General features: G+C 45.4%; 1 protein-coding gene across 2 annotated transcripts in view; it reads right to left on the bottom strand.

Moving 5' to 3' along the window:
* The window catches only part of RTTN (rotatin), a 978,768-nt gene that overhangs the window by 186,671 nt on the left and 769,926 nt on the right, over nucleotides 1-22,171 (bottom strand). For both annotated transcript variants that reach the window (XM_069219896.1, XM_069219897.1), the window contains exon 43: nucleotides 6,217-6,294. In XM_069219896.1, coding sequence (XP_069075997.1) covers nucleotides 6,217-6,294 — 78 coding nt within the window. The remainder of the gene's footprint in view (nucleotides 1-6,216; nucleotides 6,295-22,171) is intronic.

Raw genomic sequence — 22,171 nt, 5'->3', positions numbered from 1 at the left:
ACTAGCTGCCTTCCGTACCACTGCATGAAAGGAAGCAGCCTCCTCAGTATATTCCCCCGGGGACGAAAGGTCCCACTCAGGGGAAGTGTCCAGCCCACTGGCCGACTCCAGTCCACGCAGCCCATCACCCGAGTCCTCTAGCTCTCCTTCCTCTAGGGCTCGTTGGTACTCCTGCTCTTCTAATACACGGAGAGCACGTCTCCTTGAATGAAGTCGTTGCTCAATACGCGGAGTCGACAATGCCTCCGCCGAAGATCGGCGCCGATCTTCAGAAGCTACCGACGCCGCATCCGGCGCCACAGGTAACTTCGGCGCCGACGGAAGAGCAGCTGAAGCAGATGGACCCACCGGAGTCACAGGCCGAAATCCCGACGTCGACGGGATGGAAATCCCCGGGGCCAATCCTTCTGAAGCCACCGGAGCGGCCACCGGCGCCGACAGTGGCGCCGAGCCCACGTTCCCAAACGGGAGAAAGGGCATAAAGGGTGCCGGCCGAAGAGGCGCAGGATCACCCAAAGAAAAGGCCAAAGGCCCAGCCGGAGCACCCCCTGGAGCCATCTGTTGGAAGATGGCATACATCGCATTCAAGAATGCGGAACTATCGGCTCCAGGGGTGGGAAAAGCCGGATACTGGGGTGCCTGTCTCGGAGGCGACCCCGACGCCGGCCTCGGCGTCTGCGCCGGAGAAAACACTTGAGGCTCCAATACCTCAATCACCGATGCCTGTCCAGGTGAAGTTGGAGACGCCGGAGAGGGCAACGGCGTCGAAGGATGCGGCGTAACCGTGGGACTGACCTCCCATGTCCTTCGGCGCCGATCCGGAGACCTGGAACGAGTCTCCTTTGAATGACGCCGAGATTCTCTACGGCGCCAGGAGTCTCGATGACGCCGATGTCTTGGGGAAGAAGACTTCTTGTGATGTTTCCCCTTTGACTTGGCCATAAACAGCTTCGCCTCACGTTCCTTGAGGGCCTTTGGATTCATGTGCTGACATGAATCACAAGTCGAGACGTCGTGGTCGGAGCTCAAACACCAAAGGCAATCGGAATGAGGATCCGTCACCGACATCTTGCCTCCACACTCACGACAAGGCTTAAATCCAGACTTCCTCTGCGACATTATTTCCACAGCGAAAGACTACGCAGTAAGATATACACTGTAACTGCAAGAGTAACAGTTGCTCCCTCGAAGATAACCGTTTTCGAATGCACGGAAAAAAGGGAACTGACGTCCGCACGTCGTCGAGGACCTCTTATTGCCTGTATGACGTCAGACGGCGTCGCGTGGGCTAGAGTGACGTCCTCGTCGACGTGCAGAGACTAGTAAGAAGATTTCCGTCGAATGCTGGCGCCATGGGAGTATTCATGAGGTGAGGAATCCACAGGTAGTTGTGTCCATCAGAAACCTTGGTGTGCATTTCAACAAAACTATGACCCTTTAGTCCCAAATCATTTCCACAACCAACTGTGCCTGATACCAGGTATGTAATATCTATACAATGTGGACCTATATTCCCATTTATATGACTAAAGCACTTATCTAAGACAAGTATAGTGCCTTTAGTTTTCCTTCTATAATAATGAAATTGCGAGTTCTTTTACCAAATTATTTGAGGGTCTTTCTGATTTTATTTTGGGTTTAGTATTAAGGTGGGGGCAAGCTCCTCAGACGCGGCTCTTCCTATGTATGGATTTTAATGCTGAGCTGTGGGCTGGACGGGGTAGTTGCTTTGCACAAGCTCTACTGCTTATGTCTGGAGGGATGTGAGCAGTCAAGAGTTGAGGAGACTAATTGCTATGCTGGACTTGGAGGATACTCTCTGGAGTTTTGTTTTCAGGGCACCGTGCCCCACAAACCCACATACACGGGTGGTGGCCAGTGGTCCATAACAGGCTATATATTTGCTTCCAGGCAATTATTGCAATTGAGTCTTGCTAGGGAGGTAGTAGAAACTCAATGGGGTGACCACAATGCCTTTTCAATTGTAAGGGCCCTTCCACTGCATAGAGATAATCGGCCGGCCAAATGTGATCGTATCAACAAGCATTCCAGGGATGGGCTAAGGGTGGTGTGGTTTCTTAAGGATCCTGAGGCCATTTTAGGCATTTTACTTCAAAAGTATCTGTTGGTATTTTTAGATTGCTTAGGTAATACGCTAACTGTTTCTTTCAGGCACTATGTGACAACATTTGGGGCCATCTGTAGAAACCTGACACCATAAGGCCTGAGCACCCGTGCTGGTTCAATGCTAGCAGCTAATCGCCACTTGAGGAAGGTCTTACTTAGAACTCCCAGGGATGCGGGGCTGTTAGAGATGTGCGGCAAACCTACAGGTTGGCTCTCAACCCCTGTGCTGCCGGCGTTTTTCCCCTCAGGTGACATGCCTTGTTAGCACCTGAGGGATTAAAGCGAGGAAGCATGCTGTATTTGTATGTGATTGGGACACTCTTGAGCTTGCGGCTTCTCGCAATTGCAGCAAGGTGTTCTGGGACACAGTGAACCTCCTTCGCCAGTGAGAAGCTCCTTCAAACCAACTTCTAATCAGTAACATCTCTGGTCAGGATTGGGTTAAGCACTTCACTATGATTTATTATTTGCCCGAAGATCTAGTCTGCAAATGTAGGTCAGGGGAACCCCTAGTAGATGCTCCTGTCTTTCAGATTTTTCTCCAGGAAGTAAGGGATGCGCTTCAATCTAGCCCAAAAGTCCCAGGCCCTGACAGAATCCCCCTGGGTTTAAGTACAACCCAGATGCATGGGCTACCTTGGTGGTGAATTTGTTTAATAATTCTTTGTGTACCCAGATCTTGGAATCATGGCCCAACTCCTTTATAATGCCAATCTTCAAAAAAGGGGACAGAGGATCTCCCACATCTTATAGGCTGATCTCTCTTATAGACCGTTCTGTGAAGGTCTTGGGAAGGGTTATCTTCAATAGTCTTAAGGAGTGGGTCACTGACAATATTCTGTCCCCCTTTCAGTATGGCTTTCGTCCTGGACTAGGTACTGTAGAGCTGTGCCTGAATTTACATTTGATAGTGAGTAAGTATACTATTGCAAGGCGCTGCCCTCTGTACCTGGCCTTTGTGGACCAGTCATCAGCCTTTCATCTAATAAATAGAAGAAAATTGAGGATGATGTTGCTCAATCTTGGGGTTGAAATTTCACTTGTTAATTTTTTGCACTCTTTGCATTAAAACGTGTGTGCTAGGGTGCAGTACGAGCAGATGGGCAGTCTTTCAGATGTTTTTTCCCTAGCCAGTGGGGTGTACCAGGGTTGTTTTGGCGCTACTGCCGTGTGTTATTTAGATAAATTATCTCTCATCCCAGCTTTCTGCCACAGTCAAGGATGTCCCCAGAATTTCAAATTCCTGTGTTCTGGCATTACGACATGCAGACAATGTGGTGTTAATAGCCAGGACAACCCATCCCTTACGCTCCCTGGTTGACGCATGTGTCACATTCATGTGTAATCTTGATACGATGACTAACTTCGGTAAATCCCACATAATGGCATGTGGCCGAGGGCGGAAGAGTTTGACTTCCCTGCGGGAGCAAGGGCATTGGTTATGCTCGGTGCGAAATTCCTGCTGCTTGGGCATCATCTTTGATGTAAATAATTCCTGGGAACCGCAGATGAACACTGCAAGGACGAAATTAGGTAGGGTGTCAGGTTCTTTATCAAATCTTCATTGTAAGGGCCATCTCGCCTTCCTTCAAGATCTACAGCTGCAATGTGTCCCCCACAGCCACTTATGGGGCTGGGGTGTGAAGTTATCATAACCCCTCTCCCCTGCAGGCAGAGCAAAATAGGATTTATAAACGCCTATTTAATCTGCTTCCCTCCAGCTCTAACTTTATTTTGCACTCCGAGCTGCACCTTAACTACATCTATGACCAGATTACGTTGGTCCCTTTAAAGCAGTAGGGGAGTGTGTAGTCCAATAAAGATGATGTTTTTAATAACAAGGTTATACTTGACTGTCTTGGTCAGTACAAGGGACTGTCCATTCCGTGGCTGAGTTACACTAAGAAGTCCTTGGCTGACCCTGGCCTCGAAGATCTGTTTCTTGCGCCAGAGACCATTAGCAAGACCGACAAGAGACAGATGAAGTCCCGTTTTGAAGAGATGGTGCTCTCCCTAAGAACAGATGACAACTTGCAACAGAATTCTGTATGCAACTTCTTAGTTACTCTCTCGCATGGCGTACCGCACTATATTTAACCTTGGAGCTTACACGCTGGGAGAGGTTGCGACTCTTTCGTTTCAGGTAAGGCATGGCGTGGCACTTCCTATATTTCACTGATGGGGAGAGGGCGTGGGACTCCAAACTGCCTCCCTGTCCATGCGAAAGGATGGCAGCACAGTTATTGCTGCATTTTACCTTTTTCTGCACATTCTATAGTAAAAACTTTTGTCTCCACCGTAAGCATCTTTTGGCTTTTAAGAGGTGCAGGGATGCTCTACTGTATTTACAAATTTACAATCGTTAGATAATCAGCAGGTTTGCTTTAGTGTCTTTTTTTATTTTTAATCCATTTGTAGCAGGAAGTCCATGGAGGAGTAGCAGCATTTATACTGCGGAGGGTTGTGTTCCTTTGGATAATTACTAATAATATTGCTGGTAGTTGTTTGGTGATTTTATCTTAGATACATTTTATTAAATTTTATGATGGTGTTTTGTATTCGACTTTTAAGTATGTTTTTTGTATTTTTTATATGATGACGTATTTTCTGTTTTACTGGGTTTCTTTTATGGTCTTCGCCTAAGATCGAATAAAGATTTACTGACCTGAACTGACTAAAGCACTATTCTGTTTGCTCATTCTGAGCAGGGGGGACTACTGCACCAGACTACAAGTTGACCTTCCTCGATGCCCATGCCTTCCCACTGGACAAAGTGCTAGCTTTGCTTTAAGAACCCCCTCATATTACTACACCCAACAATCATTCTCAAATTGACTTGTTATGTGCAAAAACAAGGCAATTAACAGACTGCCACTTCTGTTTTAAGCTATAAACGACGGTCTCAAAAACAGCGTTAGTATATATATATATCCATATATATATATATATATATATATATATATATATATATATATATATATATATATATATACACACACACACACATATATATATATATATACACATACATACATACACCTTCTTGCAACCTTCGTTGAGCAATCGAAATCTCCTTGTGGTCCCCTAACCTCCCTGTGCTCCGTTACATTACTGCTCACCCAAGCTACTTGTAGTACACATCTCACTTGCTTCAAAGTGAAAACCAAGTTTTATCAAATTATTCCTGAACTTCCATTATCCCCAGTGTAAATATGTAAATGATTCTACAAAGGCATCCTCAAGCCTGTCCACAGTTGACTGGCTGTCCAACACTCTTTAAGCAGCTTCTAAAATACAAAAATCTGTCACCACATTATTTGTACATGCCCTTCTGTACAGTGATGCTGATGCTATTTGAAGCCTTTCTTGTGAATTGCTCATGTCCAGCGAAATACATAAATAAAAACTGACACAATGAAATACACGGTGTGCAGTCAGAACTTTTTAGGCCCTATAGGGTATGTAAGAAGCCATGATCAGGATACATGAAATGGAATGAGGCAGCTTGTTTGCTGCAGATAGACACCTCATTCAAAATTCAAACGTCTAGCCAGCTTAGTGGTATATATGGGTGGTATCAGTGCATGGGACAACATGACACTCAAAGGACATTGCCACTTCTACTGATGTCAGCAGCACATCAATAGTCATTTTCTAATATAATACTATGTTAGAGTCCGCTGTCAAGGTTGGAGATTAATTCAACATTCTGGCAATATGTTATTTTCATGGAGCAAGTCAAACTGAAAAACACAATGAAATAATTTCATACATAGACTCAGTACCAACAGTAGTCCCTTTTCCACACACCCATTTCTGAACAATCTTTCTTATATTAAAAACCAGCTGTGCAGCAGAACAGATGTTTAAAGGGTGTCAATTTTATTGGCAAAGAATGTTTTTGTCTGTAAAATGCACGCTTAAGTAGAAACCGCCATTACACTTTCATTGTATATGGGTAAGGACACAGTTTCTGGATTACTTAACGCTGCTATTCGTATTCATATGTTGTCCCACAACAACAGCAAGGCTATTTGTTCCTTCTTTATCTATGACAATGATGACAATGAGCAAGCTGTGATAACTTACTTTGCATTTTTCATTTTGATAAAGGCAGTTTCTTAGCAGCTGCGTAACAATCTTCAGCTCTTTTATGAGACCGTCCTCCTATGTGAACAAAATAAATGTATTAGAAAAACTGAGAATCTGTCGAAAGAAACCATCAACAATGTATCTTAAACCTGTTTATTGGGCTTCTTAGCCCCACTATAAAGGCAGTAATCACCCCAGCCCACTAACCTATGTTATTGGCAATCTATCTCTGAAAAACTAGGAGCTTCGAGAGAAGCCATCGCTTCCACCTGGCAGGATATACACTGGGGAACAAACATGGCACCCGTTTTAGACACTTATTTTGTGTGCTTTAGGTACAAGAGTATCTACAACGGATATCACCGCCCCTTACATACGTCAGATATTTAAGTCTTCTTTTGGATCGCAAAATTAACATCTTCCACTTTGGATACTATTTGGTTTAAAACTTCTCTGATTTTTTTATGCATGGCTTTACAGCATAGATGCAGGCATTGCTTATAGTTCCAAGTTCTTAAAAACACATTTCTAGCGAGCTTTGGCTCCAGCCAGAGAAATGATGCTCTCTCACCTGCCCTCCAGGGAGTACTTCTGCAGGAATGCATGAGGGGCTGTTTTACATCTGAAGGGTAACCTGAATAATCACAGTTTGTCAAATTTAATTCTTTAACTCCTATATAGCAGAAAGCAGCATTTTTTACTTCTTTTTTCCCCAATGCCAATAGCAAACCAGTAGGTCTGGCTTTAATGTACAAGAGAGCATTTGTGCACAACACAGGAAAAGAGCGTTCCCTAGAAATCAGTTTGCAGAACAGGGAAGATGGGGAAAGTCGGTAAGGAATCTGAAACTAGAATGTATGTCAACCATATATATAATTTCCAAAGGTAAGTAACTTTGTCATCTGATAAGAATTCTAGTTGCAGATTCCTTAACTTAGAAGAGATTCCAGAGCAATTCCATCCCTGGTGGTGTACTGCAAACCAAGATCACACCAAAAAGTTCTGCAGGACCGAACACCCAATGTAGCCGTTTCTGCGGACCTGACTATCCAAGCAATAATGTATAGTGAATGTGTGCAGGGATGCCCACATTGCTGCCTGGAAGATATCCAGGACTGGGACTTTGCGTGCTAACGCTGTGGTAGTATCAGTTGCTCTGGTAGAATGAGCACACAAACCACCAGGGAGTAGCATTTTTCACCAAAGTGCAGCACATCTTGATTCAGGGGACAACCCATTGCGAGATAGTTCTCTTCTGCACCGCCCTTCCATTCTTCGCACCCACATAACCTCCAAAGAGTTGATGGCCCAACCGGAAATCGCTGGTATGATTGAGGAAGACCACTAACGTTCTTTTTGGATCCGGGCAATGGAGTCTCTCCTCCTCCTGAGAGGGATGTGGGGTGCACAAAAAGTCGGCAAGGAGATTGATTGGACTACATGAAAAGGTGTCACTACTTTGGGAAGGAAGGGATCCCTGGTACGAAACACCACCTTGTCAGGATGGACAGATAGAAATGTTGGCTTTGAAGAGAGAGCCTGGAGCTCACTCACACAGTAAGCAGAGGTGATGGGAATCAAAAAGGCAGCTTTAAGAGTCAAGAGCAGGAAGGGACAGTTGTAGAATGGCTTGAAAGGAGCACGCATGAGATGTGAGGACCAAATTCAAATCCCACTGGGTCATTATGAATGGGATAGGAGGGGACATGTGGGTGAGTCATTTAAGAAACCTCCCAACAATGGGAGATTTGAACAGGGAAGGTTTGTTTGGCAGTCTTAAAAAGGCAGAGATGGCAGACAAATAACCCTTGAGGGTGCCCAGAGCAGAGCCCTGCTGGCCAAGAAAAAGAATGAAGAGGAGAACCTCAGAGAGAGGTGCAGAAATGGGATCAACAGATTTGTTGATACACCATATCACAAATTTGTTCCAACGACAGGCGTATACTGTTTTGGTGGAGGGATGCATGGCTGCCAAGATAAAAACGCAGACTTCAGGAGGAAGGTCGAAAGCTGCCAGCTGCCGCTGCCCAATCTCCATGCAAGGAGGAGGAGACTGGACAGGCTCGGGTGAAGGACCATTCCCTGTGTCTGCGACAGAAGATCCTTCTCAAGCAGCAGTCTGAACTGAGGATCGATGGCCATGCCAAATAGCTTGTAATACCAGACTCTTCGTGCCGAGTACAGAGCCACCAGAATTACTTGGTCCCCGTCGTGCCTGATCTTCTGCAGAACTCTGGGCAGAAGTGGTTTTGGCGGGAAGGCGCAAAGGAGGCGTTAACTCCACTCAAGATGAAAAGTGTTGCTGAGCGAGTGCCGACCTGGAAACTCCAACGTGCAAAACAGCTGACATTGTGCATTCTGTGCAGAGGCGAAAAGATCTAACCAAAGCCCTCCCCACTATTGAAAGAGACTTTGCGCCATCTTCGGATGGAGATGCCATTTGTGATCGACTATGCATTGACAGCTGAGTTTGTCTGCTCTGGTGTTCAGAGAGCCCGCAAGATGTTGAACCAACAGGGAAGAGCCTCTTGACAGAGGCTCCACGACCCACTCCGCCCTGCTTGTTGCAGTACCACATGGAGGTGGTGTTATCAGTGAACACCTCGGAGTCATTCTCACTGAAATCCAGGATGGAGACTGAAACATCGGAATCACAGCCTAAATATCCTGGATCAGGTTTACAGTAGGATAAGCCCAAACCTGCACTGTATCCAGAACATCTCTGATGAAAGGGAGCATCTGAGAGGGAGTTAGGTATGACTTCGGCACGTTTATATTGAACCCCAGCGAATGTAGGATGTTCGCCGTAGTCTGGAGGTGGGAGATGACAGCCTGGGACAAGTTCGCCTTCAACAGCCAGTCGTTTAGGTAGGGGAAGACTGAAACCCCTAACCTGCGCAGATCAGCTGCATCCACTACCATCACCTTTTTGAATACCCGAGGGGTGGTGGTAAGGCCAAAGGGGAGCATGGTGAACTAAAAGTGCTTGTGACCTGCCATGAATCGTAACATCTGTGGGCCGGCAGGACGGGAATGTGAAAATAGGCACCCTGCAAGTTCAACGCTATCATCTGGTCTCTAGGGCCCAGGGCAGACAGGACCAGAGCTAGAGTAGGCATTTTGAACTTCTCCTTCTTGAGGAAGAGATTGAGGATCTGGAGGTGTAAGATATGGCAAAAGCCCTTGTCCTTTTTGGGCACCAGAAATTACGGAATAACAACCACAACCTACGTCTGGCACAGGAACTCTCTATGGCACCCTTGGCCAGGAGAGCCGTTACTTCCTCACGGAGAAGTGTCAAATGATCCCCCATCAGATGATCGCATGATGGTGGCATGGCCGGAAGGGTAGTCTCGAAGGGGAGAGAGTAGCCACTTCGGACAATTTGCAACACCCACCTTTCCCTGGTGATGGATTTTCAGTGGGGCAGGTGATGGCGGGTCTTGCCGCCAACAGGTCCAGGATGTTCCAACGGACTAGGAAGGTTTGGAGGTGGTGGAAGTGGTGGGGGTGGATCGCTGGCTCCTGATCAACGAGCACGTGGGAACCTGGGACTTCGCAGAGACTGTGAAGCTTGCGTGGGTCAGTGGCCAGGTGGAAATGGAAATGGACGCGGCTGGGTGCCTCTTCCGTAGCCATGAAAAGGCCGAAAAGCAGACTGTGGTGGGCGAGGAGCAGCTACGAGGCTAAGAGACAGAGTCATAGAATGGGATGAGAAGGAATGGTGTTGACTCCACGAGCGGTCTTGTGACCTTCCTCTCAAATTAGAACGATGCGATGTCAAGCGTCGAGGTCGCCATGAGCTCAAGGGACAGCTACCTCACAGCCTTTAAGTTCATGGCCTGACACTCGGACCACGACTTTGGGTCGTGGTTGTAGGAAAGTATCCTCTTTTTGGCATGGTTACCCCACTTTTTGCCTGCTGTGAGTGTGTTTTGACTGTGTTCACTGGGATCTTGCTAACCAGGACCCCAGTGACTGTGCTCTCTCCCGCTAAATGTGGTTGTTCCTGACTTATTACACCCCACAATTGGCATACTGGTCCCCCCATGTAAGTCCCTAGTATATGGTACCTAGGTACCCAGGGCATTGGGGCACCCTTTCACCACAGGTCACTGCACCAGGTCACTGTAAGTCACCCCTATGGCAGGCCTTCCTGGCCCAGATGGCAGGGTGTAAGTACCTGTGTGTGAGGGCACCTCTGCATGAACAAAAGAGCCCCTAGGAAGACCCAGCTCCATTTCTCTGGACTTCTTAAGTGAGGGGAAGCCATTTTACCTGTGTACTGGACGCAGGTCACTACCTGTGTCTAGCTACATAACGGTAACTCCGAACCTGGGCATGTTTGTTATCAAACATGTCGGAATCATACCCCAATACTCTTGCCATTATTGGTTGTATGATTCCATGCACTCTGCGAACACCTTAGAGGACCCCCAATATTGCTCCTATCAGTCTTCTAGGGTTTTCCAGGCAGCCCGCGCTGCTGTCACCCCTCACACAGGTTTCTATCTTCCTGCTGCTTGACCGGCTCAGGTAGAGGAAGGCAAAAAAATGAAAAAAAACAGAATTTCCTTTGGGAGAGTGAGTCAACACCCTCTCCCTTTGGAAATTGGTGTTACATGGCATGGGAGGGGGAGCCTTCCCAAGACACAAGCATGCTTTGATGGGCAGATTTGGGCGCGAAACTGGACAATGGAAAGGGGAGTGACCCCTTAGTCCTCTCTGCCAGCTGTCCAACTTGGAAGATGGTAAGCCCTTGCCTCTTCTTCCAGCACAGTGTCCCTGTGCACCCGCGACTCTAGCAGCTACCAAGGCTTGTTTGTTCCTAATCCAAGGGATCCTCAGGCTTCGTGTAGCCCTGGCCTCTAGCACTCCTGCCTGCTGCTCCAGGGATGTGGGACTCCTCTTCAGGTGTGCTGATTGGGCCTCACTGCAACTCCTGTGCCTGCTGCCAGTGCGTTGCCTCTGGGGGCTGCCTCTTCTTCTTGTGACTCTCCCAGCTGCTGAGGGCCACCCCGGACTCCCCTCCTTGGGTCGAGTCCCCTGGGCCTTGCAGGGCCTCTTCAGCCTTGCCAACCTTGTTCTCGGACTCTTCCATTTGCCAAGGCTTGTTGGTGGTTTTCCAGCACCACTGACTGACTGCATCTCGACCATCAACAGGGGACATCAATTCCTGGGACTCCTCTAATGCTGACCTTCTTCGGCCACCGTCGACCTGGTCCTGCATCCACAGAAGGGTGGGTAGTGGCACCTGCCACAACCAGACACTCCATCTCAAATTGGTCTTTGTCCCCTTCCTTTGCAGATCCTCTTCTGTCAGGATCCACCTTTGGGTTCTTCCAGTCTCGCTTAGGTCTTGCACGGTTCTTTACCAAAGTTCTCATGTTGAGTTTGGGGAAAACCAGGTACTTGCCTCTCCTGGTCGCTGGGGGCACCCTGGTACTTACCTTTTCGGGTTCCTAGTTGATTCAGCTCCCTTCTCCTGGTTCCACATCCTTTCATATTCCACTTTCTTAGTATATGGTTCGGTTCCCCCACAGGGCCCTCACTATCTGCTATTGCTTTTACCAATGCCTATTGCTTTCTATGCTACCTATTGATTTCTAATGTGTACATAATAGTGTGTTCACTTATCTCCAGTTGGGTATTGCCTATACAGTATTTCAGTAACTGTGTTACTATAATAAAGTGCCTTTATTTTTCTAACACTGTGGTTCTTTCATGCGTGTAAGTGCTGTGTGACTATAGTGGTATTGCATACGTTTTGCATGTCTGCTAGATAAGTCTTGGCTGCTCATCCACAGCTACCTCTAGAGAGCCCTGGCTTCCTGGACATTGCCTACAGGGGATACCTGGACCTGCTGTAGGGTGATAACACCACAGGTGTCCACCACACACCAGGCCAGCTTACAGTTATCTAATCTTTTTGTAGGTGCAGTTTGTAGGAAACCTTCCAAGCGTAAGGGCACCAGTACGAAGTGGAAATTGATACTTAACATTTACTTAATCCTATACATAAACCTGATTAAACTATTTAATCTCTTATGTTATAACTATGCAGATGACATGAAAATCATTCTAAAATTGGATGGTCACAATGAGTCAAAACTTGACAACTGCTTTAGTGCCATGAAAACATGGATGCTGAATAACCATCTAATGCTCAACACCACAAAGACCACGCTAATGATCTGCAGACAATGGAAAAAAAATACCAGCCACCTGGATTATATATCAAAAGTAACAAAGCCTCCTCAAATAACATCCATAGAAGAGATAAACCTAGGTGTAACCATGGATTCCGACAAGCCTTTATACTACATGTTAACAAAGAACACCTTCTACACAATGAAAACTCTGCAACACATCTTCCCATAAACCTTGGATACCAACAAAAGCTATAAAGTATTGCCACACTTGTAATCTGCAAGGTTGATTATGCCAACCGTCTATACATCGGCACACCCAGTTTCATCATATGCAAAATACAACTAATCCAAAATTCTGTTGCAAGACTCCTTCTCCATCTTCACCCAAGAGAACACATTACTCTAATCCCGCATTCACTCCACATCTACAACTAAAGCAATTATCTTCAGGGGACACTGCATTGTCCACTGAGCCTCAAAATGAACATAAGTGCACTGCTTCCTCACTACAAACCACCAAACTCTGGAAATCCCTACTAGACAAGATGGGAAGTATTCAGGAGTGCATTCAATCAGAAAATGTGTCTGTTTACAAGATAACTCCATTAATTTACAACTTAGTGGTGGATCCTGGAATGTTAATTGTACCTTCAACTACAATAGTACAATTTACAGTTCACAGCCCACAGATGAGGACAGCCCTACCACCACACAATTTTCCATATACAGGTAAGTTATAAACAAATGACATATGGCTAGACCAGGCATTACATTGTAATGCTAATTCATAAATAACCCTTCAGGTCTACACGAACACTAACACAATAACACTCCATAGTCATCAGCTGGATGTAGCCCATACAGGCTGCATAGTAAACGCTTTATACTGCTTAATTTTTTTTATACCCACATAGGGTATATCCGCCACATTACTTATCACCCAGAGCTGTACTACTCAATAAACTATCCATCACTGACAGACACAAAATAACTGAAGAGATCTGCCACATTCTGCTGTCAATTGGAGGACTTTAATTTAGTCCAGTGGAGGTCCCAACTAGCTACATACTATGACCACTTCTCCACATCATAAATTGGATGACTATAAAAAGTACCTCCCAGCAGATCTCACACAATCTCTGTCTCCAAGCATGCCTACTCCGGACCTTTAAAAGAATCTGAGATTGAACAACTGAGTGCAGTGAAAAGCTAAGTGGGAAATTATCTTTAGAAATGCCATGAAGGGACCTTCGGAGCTGCACAAAGCTTTTAGCTTACTGAAAATAATAAACCCTGCCTATCTCCCTTTTAGGTTCTAAAAGGTTCCTCACATGATTACGGACGTGCACCCAAAGCGCTGACCTCATGAGGCTGAAAGACTACTGCCTTTCTCAGGAGTTAAGTAGCATGACCACAGTGGTGGCAGCATGCCGTGTAGTCATCAATAGAAGTGGAAATGTATTTTTACCTTGTAGTGAATCCTGGTTTGTTTTAACGGGATAACAGGAGTTGGCTTAGCCGTAGGCTTGTAAACTCGTGCCCCCGTCACCCAGTGACTTTTAACCTACTTAGCTTGCTCTGTCTTAGTCCATTTAATTATTTATTTCCTTTAAAATGGCGGCCTTGTTTATAGTTAGGCCACTTGTTGTGGGTTCTATTATCAGTGTCACTGCGCCAAGGCGTCAAGATCAAGCACGAAAGACAAATATACAGTAGGCATTCACACTTAGGGATTTTCCCTCTCTATACTTTCGAGGGATTGTTGATATTAATTGCCGTCCCAAGCATGCCTGTTATCTATTGTTATGAATAACACTTATGTCAAGGGACCTTGCAGATCTGTATAAATACAACACACTTTTAGACAGATAATCAGAGGGATTCCGACCAGAGGGCATCGCCACCATCGCTGATACCGATGCTGCAGTCATCTTGACGCTGACCCAGTCTTCGTGTCCCTGCGGAGTCTGAGACAGAGACCTCATTCCAAGGTAACGAGGGTTGGGGGCTCCTCTCATGGACACAGCTTTGGCAGATTAGGTTTAACGAACCGAGCTCTCCTTTTTTAGGTAGGAGGTTAGACCTACTCTCCTTAGGGTATTAGGGCTTATTCCATTTTGTACCTATACATATATTTCTTTCATATATTGCATAATGGTGGGGGTCTTTATAACAATGACTCTCCTCTTCACAATACTGTTGCTTGGTATATTCATTATCCTAATCATTGCAGTTCATGCAACTTATCACAAATTGCAGTTATGTTAAATAAAAACTATTATAACTTCACTGCATCTGTGTTATTGCCTTTGTTTGTATGAGACATAATAATCTGTGAGAAAAGGGTAATATCCGTTTAACCACGACAACCCTGAGAGATCTTATTTTGAGTCCATGCGTAAGCGACTGCTACAAATCACCTTTTACTATTGTGTTTCTGGTGAAGTACTGCTAGTAAGCCGGTAAGGTTTGGACAACAGTTACAACTAGTTGTAGGAAGAAACTTAGTCACCTACAAACAAAAGTACTGTCATCCGGAGAGCAGCAGTCTTGCTCAGAGCAAGAGTCCAAACTACGACATGGCGCCACCAACGATGGTGTTTAGGCACTAATTTACGGATGCCCTGACTATCACTGTCTCACAGACAATAGGTACCCTCAGTACCATTATACGGAGACGTCCGTGGTCTTTGGGAGAATCCTCCTCGGCCAAACAGGTAACACCTAATTAGGCTGTAGGTAGTTCGAGCTCGAACTCACAAAAGGAAAAACGTCCCCTATTTTGGTGTTCCGTTTTCTCTAAACAACTATGGCCAATACCATAGACATTCCTGCAAATGCTAGACATGCACTTACACAACATTTATTAGCGCATGGCCTTACGGAAGAAGGCGGGGATGTTACTCTGATAATAGAAGTGACTGAAGCATACCAAACAGAAACATTTTACTGTTGGGTTGCCTTTCCTGAGGCTGACCAACGAACGCACACATTTCACACTTATGACATTGCGGACGTACCCGTAAGGTACAAAGCATACCAGTATCATGAAATATCGCTCACATATCAAGAGCATCAAAACTGGTTTGAAGGCGCCCTACCACATATACTACGACGGGTGAGGCTAGGTCCTTTAAGTAATGAAGGGCCTACGTGGCCCATGTTTGCCACATATACACCTCACCCAGGCATACAGACTATGCCGATTGTAGATTTAAGGATATTATATAATGAATTAGTGGCATTATATAGACGATTGGTCCAGTTCGTAATGCGAACATTGAACACTACACCAGCGCGTCCAGCACCGCCAGTAGCTGGTGGATATCAATTGGCTACTGGGATTAATCCACAAACAGTGCATACCATTATGGATAAAGTGCCCTCGGATCGGGAAAAAATACCGTTCTGGATTGCTCAGAAAACAAATCAGCTGGAAGCTGTGTTCCCCCATACGGGGCCACAGAAGAAACATAGATTGCTCACTATGTGCTTACCATTCGGGATGGTTCCCTCGGTGGATGAATGTGCCACTTGGGGTACAGTCTTCGCTGCCGTTTATACTACCACACATGGTACCCCTACACTTGCCAATTTACCGGAAGTGTTGAAACAAATACAAACTGAGCATGGGGCTGCACCGGCCCTAGATCTGGGGATGAAATTGATGCGTAACTTTGACGCCGTCTCCTCGATAATATTAAGTAATATTAAAGGGGAAGCAGTGGCACTGGCGATACGCCAGCGTCTCCGAGAAACTCCACATGTGGAACAGGAGAGACAGCTACCGAAAAAAATATCTGATACCTATATAGTATAGGACGGGATGGGCTGGCAGCCAAACCTAAAAAATTGGACATACTGAGTACCACCCATAAGGAAGGTACAAAGCAAGCACAAGAGGGCTCTAAAAAACACTGGGACAAACAAAAAGATTTCAAAGATAGGAGAAATAAAAGAGCTGATTCTCCGCATCCGGAGTACTCCGACAGGAGATATAATTTCAGGAATAGGGATAACATTAGAACTCCAGACAGATATACTGATTCACGTCCTTCTCATTCCTTTCAGGACGCACCGGATAAACGTAGCGAGAGAGGGGGCCGTCAAGATCGACGTCCGGAATACGTGAAAGAAAAGAAAGATTCGCCGCAGTCTACCATTAAAAAAGAAGAAAAGACTCCTCAGCAAAAGCCACAGTTTAAAAAGAAGAAAGTGGCAGCACTGACAGTTAAAAATGCCAGTAGTATTGAGAACACTGTTGAGGAACAAGAGGTGGGCAGTGACTCTGTTGGACAGCGCGGCAGAGGTCACGATATGTCGCCAGAGTCTGAGAGATCATCTGGTTGCGACAGCAACTAGCGATTACATCGCAGTTGAAACGGCGGATGGCCGCGTTCTCCCACCCGATCAGGTTTATGATTTAACAATTCAGATAGAGGGGGACGTGGAACGCATTATTAGTGTAATATTTTGGGATGAACTTACTAGTGATATCCTGTTGGCCGAGAGAGACTGGCCACCTGAACATGTCCGCAAGCTCCCACATGGGGAAGATGTCATTTTGCCTTCTTTCTCCGATCTTGTTCCGGAGGCAGACAAAAAAGCCTATGCTGCTGATTGGGCTTTAGCGCAGGCACCTGCATTATACCGTAATCATGCAGGTTGGGACAAGGACTCTCCTTGTCATGTTATTCCCGTTAGGTCTACACCACACCCGCAGACACAGTACCCTGTTAAACATGAAGCAAAAGCTCCAGTGACGGAGATACTTTCACAACTTGAATACCAGGGAGTAATTGAGCCCTGTACATCGGCAATGAATAATCCGCTGTTTCCCGTTGCAAAACCTGATCATTCATATAGAATTGTGGTTGATTATAGACACTTGAATAGTCATACACGCACATATGCTATACAAAATTCACACAGCACAGCGCTGATTAATAATATAGTGCGTAAAAAATACAAAACTACATTGGATATATCTAATGGATTTTTCTGCCAGAATTTAGCACATGACAGTAGGGACCTAAGTGCCTTTTCCTTTGGCTCTCAGAAACGCTTTTGTCGTTTACCCCAAGGCTATAAAAACAGCCCAGGACAGTTTTCGGCCCGTGTAACATCAATCTTGCACGAGCTTGATTCCAAGGCATTATCCTATGTGGATGATATCTATCTCACTGATGACACCCTTGACATTCATCTTGCAAGGGTCGATCGGATAATTATGGGATTTGCTGCCTACGGATATAAATTTAATTTTAGGAAGAGCAAGATAGCATTTCTTAGTGTATTGTTCCTAGGATATGAGCTATCGAACGAAGGGAAGAGCCTGGCCCCGCACTTCTTAGAAAAGTGTGCTCAGCTACAGCCTCCGAACACGCTTAAGAAATTACAGTCATTACTGGGTTTCTTTAATTTTGGCAGAACATATATTCCAGATTATGCTGAACGCGTCAAGCCACTATATGACTTAATTCAGCCCAATTTTTCTAGCAGGCGATGGACAATTGCACACACATACATCCTTAGGGACATACAACGGGACATGCTGGAAGCTAGACACTTGTACACACGTGACAATAAAACAAATTTAGTCATCAGAATAATAGCTGGTGCCCTTGGATTTACCTATGTCACCTTTAATGAGGGTGACACGGTGCTGATAGCATACAAGTCACATTTGTACTCCAATGCAGAGAAGCGTTTTGCTCCTACTGAAAAAATTCTGACAGCAGTTCAGATGGCCGTCATAAAGGAGAGGCCACTTGCCCAGGGGAAGCGCATTATTGTTGTCTCCACGGTACCGGCCTTAGAGGCCGTCACTAAAGCAAGCGTTCCAAACGCTAAGGCGTTACATCCACGCTGGAATCAATGGGCTACGTCCCTGACCGCCACTGATGTTGATTATGTGTTTGACCCAAGACTTCAGACACAAGAATTTCTCCAGTATGAACAGGAGTACCCCGCTCCCTTACACATATTACCAATAGACAGTTATGATACCATCATTTACACTGACGGATTGGAACAACCGGCTGTGGGTACTAAACATCAATACTCGGCAGCTTGCGCGGCCGTGTGCGGGGTAATGGAGGACGGAGTTTTCCATCCTCATAATACCTACACTCAGACCTTAGGGGACTGCACAGCCCAGTTGGCCGAGCTTAAGGCTCTTCTTCTAGCGCTCGAACATTCAGAGCCAGGAACATAGACTTTGATCGTCTGTGATTCGTATTACTGCGTCCAGTCATACAATGAATACCTCAATCATTGGAAACTGAACGGATTTAGAGATTCTAAAGGGAACACCATTAAACACAAAATGTTGTGGGGAAGGGTGGCTGATCTTAAGGATAAGCTGCCATGTGTCCATGTAGTTCATACATTAGGGCACCAACGTGTAGGAATACATGTTGCCGGTAATACATTGGCTGACGAAGCAGCCAAAGCATCAGTAGCTACGGCTTCTGTGGCTGCAGTGACTCATTCTCGGACGAGGTTGGATAATGAAATACTGATTGCCGTTAAAGCCTCGGCTGCAGGCAAGCCCCTTCCGAAAGGATACCCTACGAACTATACCTATCATATCAGTGCACAGAATGTTGCTTTTGCAACAATTCCTGATGTTGGTGATCGAATGATCCCAAATGAAGACCAAAGATTGGGGCTGATTACAGCTGCACATGAGGGTGTCGCTTCTGCACATGCTGGTATACAGGCCACTATCACCATTCTACAACAACGGTACTGGTGGCCTGGTCTATGCAGATGGACTAAACAGTATGTCCTTTGCTGTGACATTTGTCAACAGATTAAGGGCTCAAATATCAGAAGCCCTCGGCAGACATCTCTCTTAGTGTCAGACAAGCCACTCCATTGTGTGTACCTGGACCACTGTGGTCCCTTGCAAACCTGATGGTGCATACAAATACATTTTAGTGGCTGTAGATTCCTGTGGGTATGGCCACAGCGGTCGGCTGACGCCCGGACTGGTATATAAGATTTGCTGATCTTTATCGGTACATATGCGGTTGCAGCATTCCATTCGGACCAGGGCCCTGCATTTGCCTCTAAGGCTTTCAGGGACACCATGAGGACGATGGGTGTTGAACTCCATTACTCCTCACCATACCATCCCGAGGGAAATTCGGTCGTGGAGAGGTGGAATCGTGATCTAAAGCAGTCCTTAACAGCTCGAGTATTAGGTTCAGGCCGCAGTTGGTTACATCACCTATATGGGGTCCAGAGAGCACTGAATTATCTGCCAAGACGGTCCTTGGGGGGAAAGTCTCCATATGAGGTTCTCTTTGGGACGACTATGTATGTTCCCGATCTTGATGCCCCTGGTATGGTGGCAGCAGAAACACCATTTGACATAAAAGAACGTCTCGCTGTTTTGCAGGAGCTTCAACAATTCCGTGATGATAAATCATCTGCAAGTGCTGCCACCTTGGGAATAAGGGACTTGGCGAAAACTTTGACTGGCTGGATTCCTAACATTGGGGATCTGGTTCGTGAGAAGATCGCTGTGAAAAAAGAGTTTGGTCCATCATACAGAGCATCTGTATCGGTCTTGGGAATAAAAGGCACCAGGACTGTCATCCTTCCACCGTTGTCTGGTTCCAAATCCAACAGATTTATCTCCATGATGACATCAAATTACACCATGTGGCCGATTCTTCACAGTAGACCGGGAGGTCCCTTGGGTAGATCCCGATCCCCTCTCACTACCCAACAGGACATCCCTCTACATAGTAGGATGACCATCGCTACTTCTGACTATGCAACTATGTCAGCTGCTGTTCCGGACACTTCCTCGACCATGGGGAGGGCGGAAAATGAACTTTTGTTGGTTCCAGTAACACCTTCGGAGGACTCCCTGCTGCAGGATTTGGCTGTATTTTACACAAACACTTCCACGACTAATAACGTTGTCTATCAAGAACTTCCACGAGCAGTGGATGAGCATTCAATGGGTCCTGTGTTTGCGGAGACTTCCTCTGGCTATTTTGTAGACTTTGATGATTTTTCTTCAGATTCATCCTCTACTGAGACTGAAAAACTTTCGAGAGGTATCAAATTCTATTGATGGCTTAAGCAGAACTATTTGATATATCCATGGAACTATCTCTGGTTCTGTTTGACATTTATTGCATTATTTTTATGGATTGAGTTTGTGACTGTTTTCTTTTTACTAATTAATGGTCGCTATATTGCTGATCGCTCCTCAGTGGAGCCTGTTGATGTAATTTTAACACCACATCATTCATCACATAAGGTCCGACGTGATCTGTCCCCTGTCAATATTACAGCTATTCCAATTCCTGATGGGATTGTTTGGGACAAAGTTCCGTTCGATATCTACGGGCCTACAGAGATAATTCAAATACCATACGTGTTCAAAATTTCTATGTCTGATGTTATTACACCTAATGTTGTCTCTGATGATTGGGATGTCCAAACAGTTGATTCCATGCTAACTGAGATGAAGGACTACTCCGCTTCTGGAAGTGATGATGTATATGATTATACAATGAATTATGGGGAAATGTTCTGCTATAACAATTGGGGACATCACTACCTGCACCGTGCAACTAGATATAGGCCTCTCTTTAACTACACACAATGGGAACACTGTTCAACACCAGGGGTAGGGAGTCCGAAGTATTACAGTGACAAATTCACATACTTTTCTGGGCATGATACGAAGAAAGCTGACTCATATTATTTTAAATTACCTACAACACAATTTAGAAAACTCTTGCTAACAGATACAAAACTGATTTATTCAGACCCCTTTGTTTCCCGACTCTCGATTGAAGGTTATGAATATTGGAAGAACACTATCGATTTGAAGAGTGTATGGGGAACGCAAGATTTGCAAATACAGGGTAGAGAGGCTTTGTTTCGAGCTTGCTTAATTCCTGTACAAATGAATTTCTTGAATGACACTGTTGAGCAGACATCATGTCTGGGGTTAGCAAAAATTAAAGATCTAAATACGCCCAATATTCCTACACCGACAAAATTTAGAGATTGGCAACACTTTCTTAATGTTTCAGAGGATAGGCTAGATGCATTGGTTAAGGCTGGTGCTTATAATTCTTCACTTTCCCGTCCCGGGGGATGGTTGATATGGCCCGCCGACACTGATGAGTGTCAGAGGCGTTTTTTGAACTCTTCAAGGGGTTTTTCCATTCATAGGCCAGACCCTCGCTTTCTATCAGGTCAACATACTGGTATCATTACAACATACAGTGTGGGTAAGCTGTGCCAGCAATGGGTGCAGACGAACACTTTAACAGCTGTAAAACAACACCTGAACACTCTTTCTGACAGTATAGAATTACAAGATTTCCTATTAGGTCCTAGGAAACAACGCTCAAAACGGTTTTTATATGCTATGTATAATGAAATTTGGAAACTTTCTCAAATTGAGGCTGCTGCACGTTTACGGCAACTTGATAAAGAGAATTTAGAAAAAACATTGGCTGTTGTCGACAATGGCATGAACACGCTATCGAACAGGATTTATTCACTGTCGAATATAGTGTCTTCTGCTATTGATATCACTCAGACTGATTTGTCCCGGTTATATCATGGGCAAACACAGCTACGTTCCATCATGCAGCTGGGTTGGGCATTGCAGACACTGAGAAGTGGCCACATTCCATGGAAATACATTAATGGGAGTGAACTATTCGCTGCTTTTAATTTTTCCAGGGAATAAGAGACAATGGCTAAAAGGGAGGCTCGTTTCACCTTGCTTCAAGTAGAAAAATTGGATAAGTTGC

This window comes from Pleurodeles waltl, chromosome 2_2 (genome assembly GCF_031143425.1).
Source record: "Pleurodeles waltl isolate 20211129_DDA chromosome 2_2, aPleWal1.hap1.20221129, whole genome shotgun sequence".
NCBI lineage: Eukaryota > Metazoa > Chordata > Amphibia > Caudata > Salamandridae > Pleurodeles > Pleurodeles waltl.
This window is presented reverse-complemented; position numbering and strand designations above follow the sequence as displayed.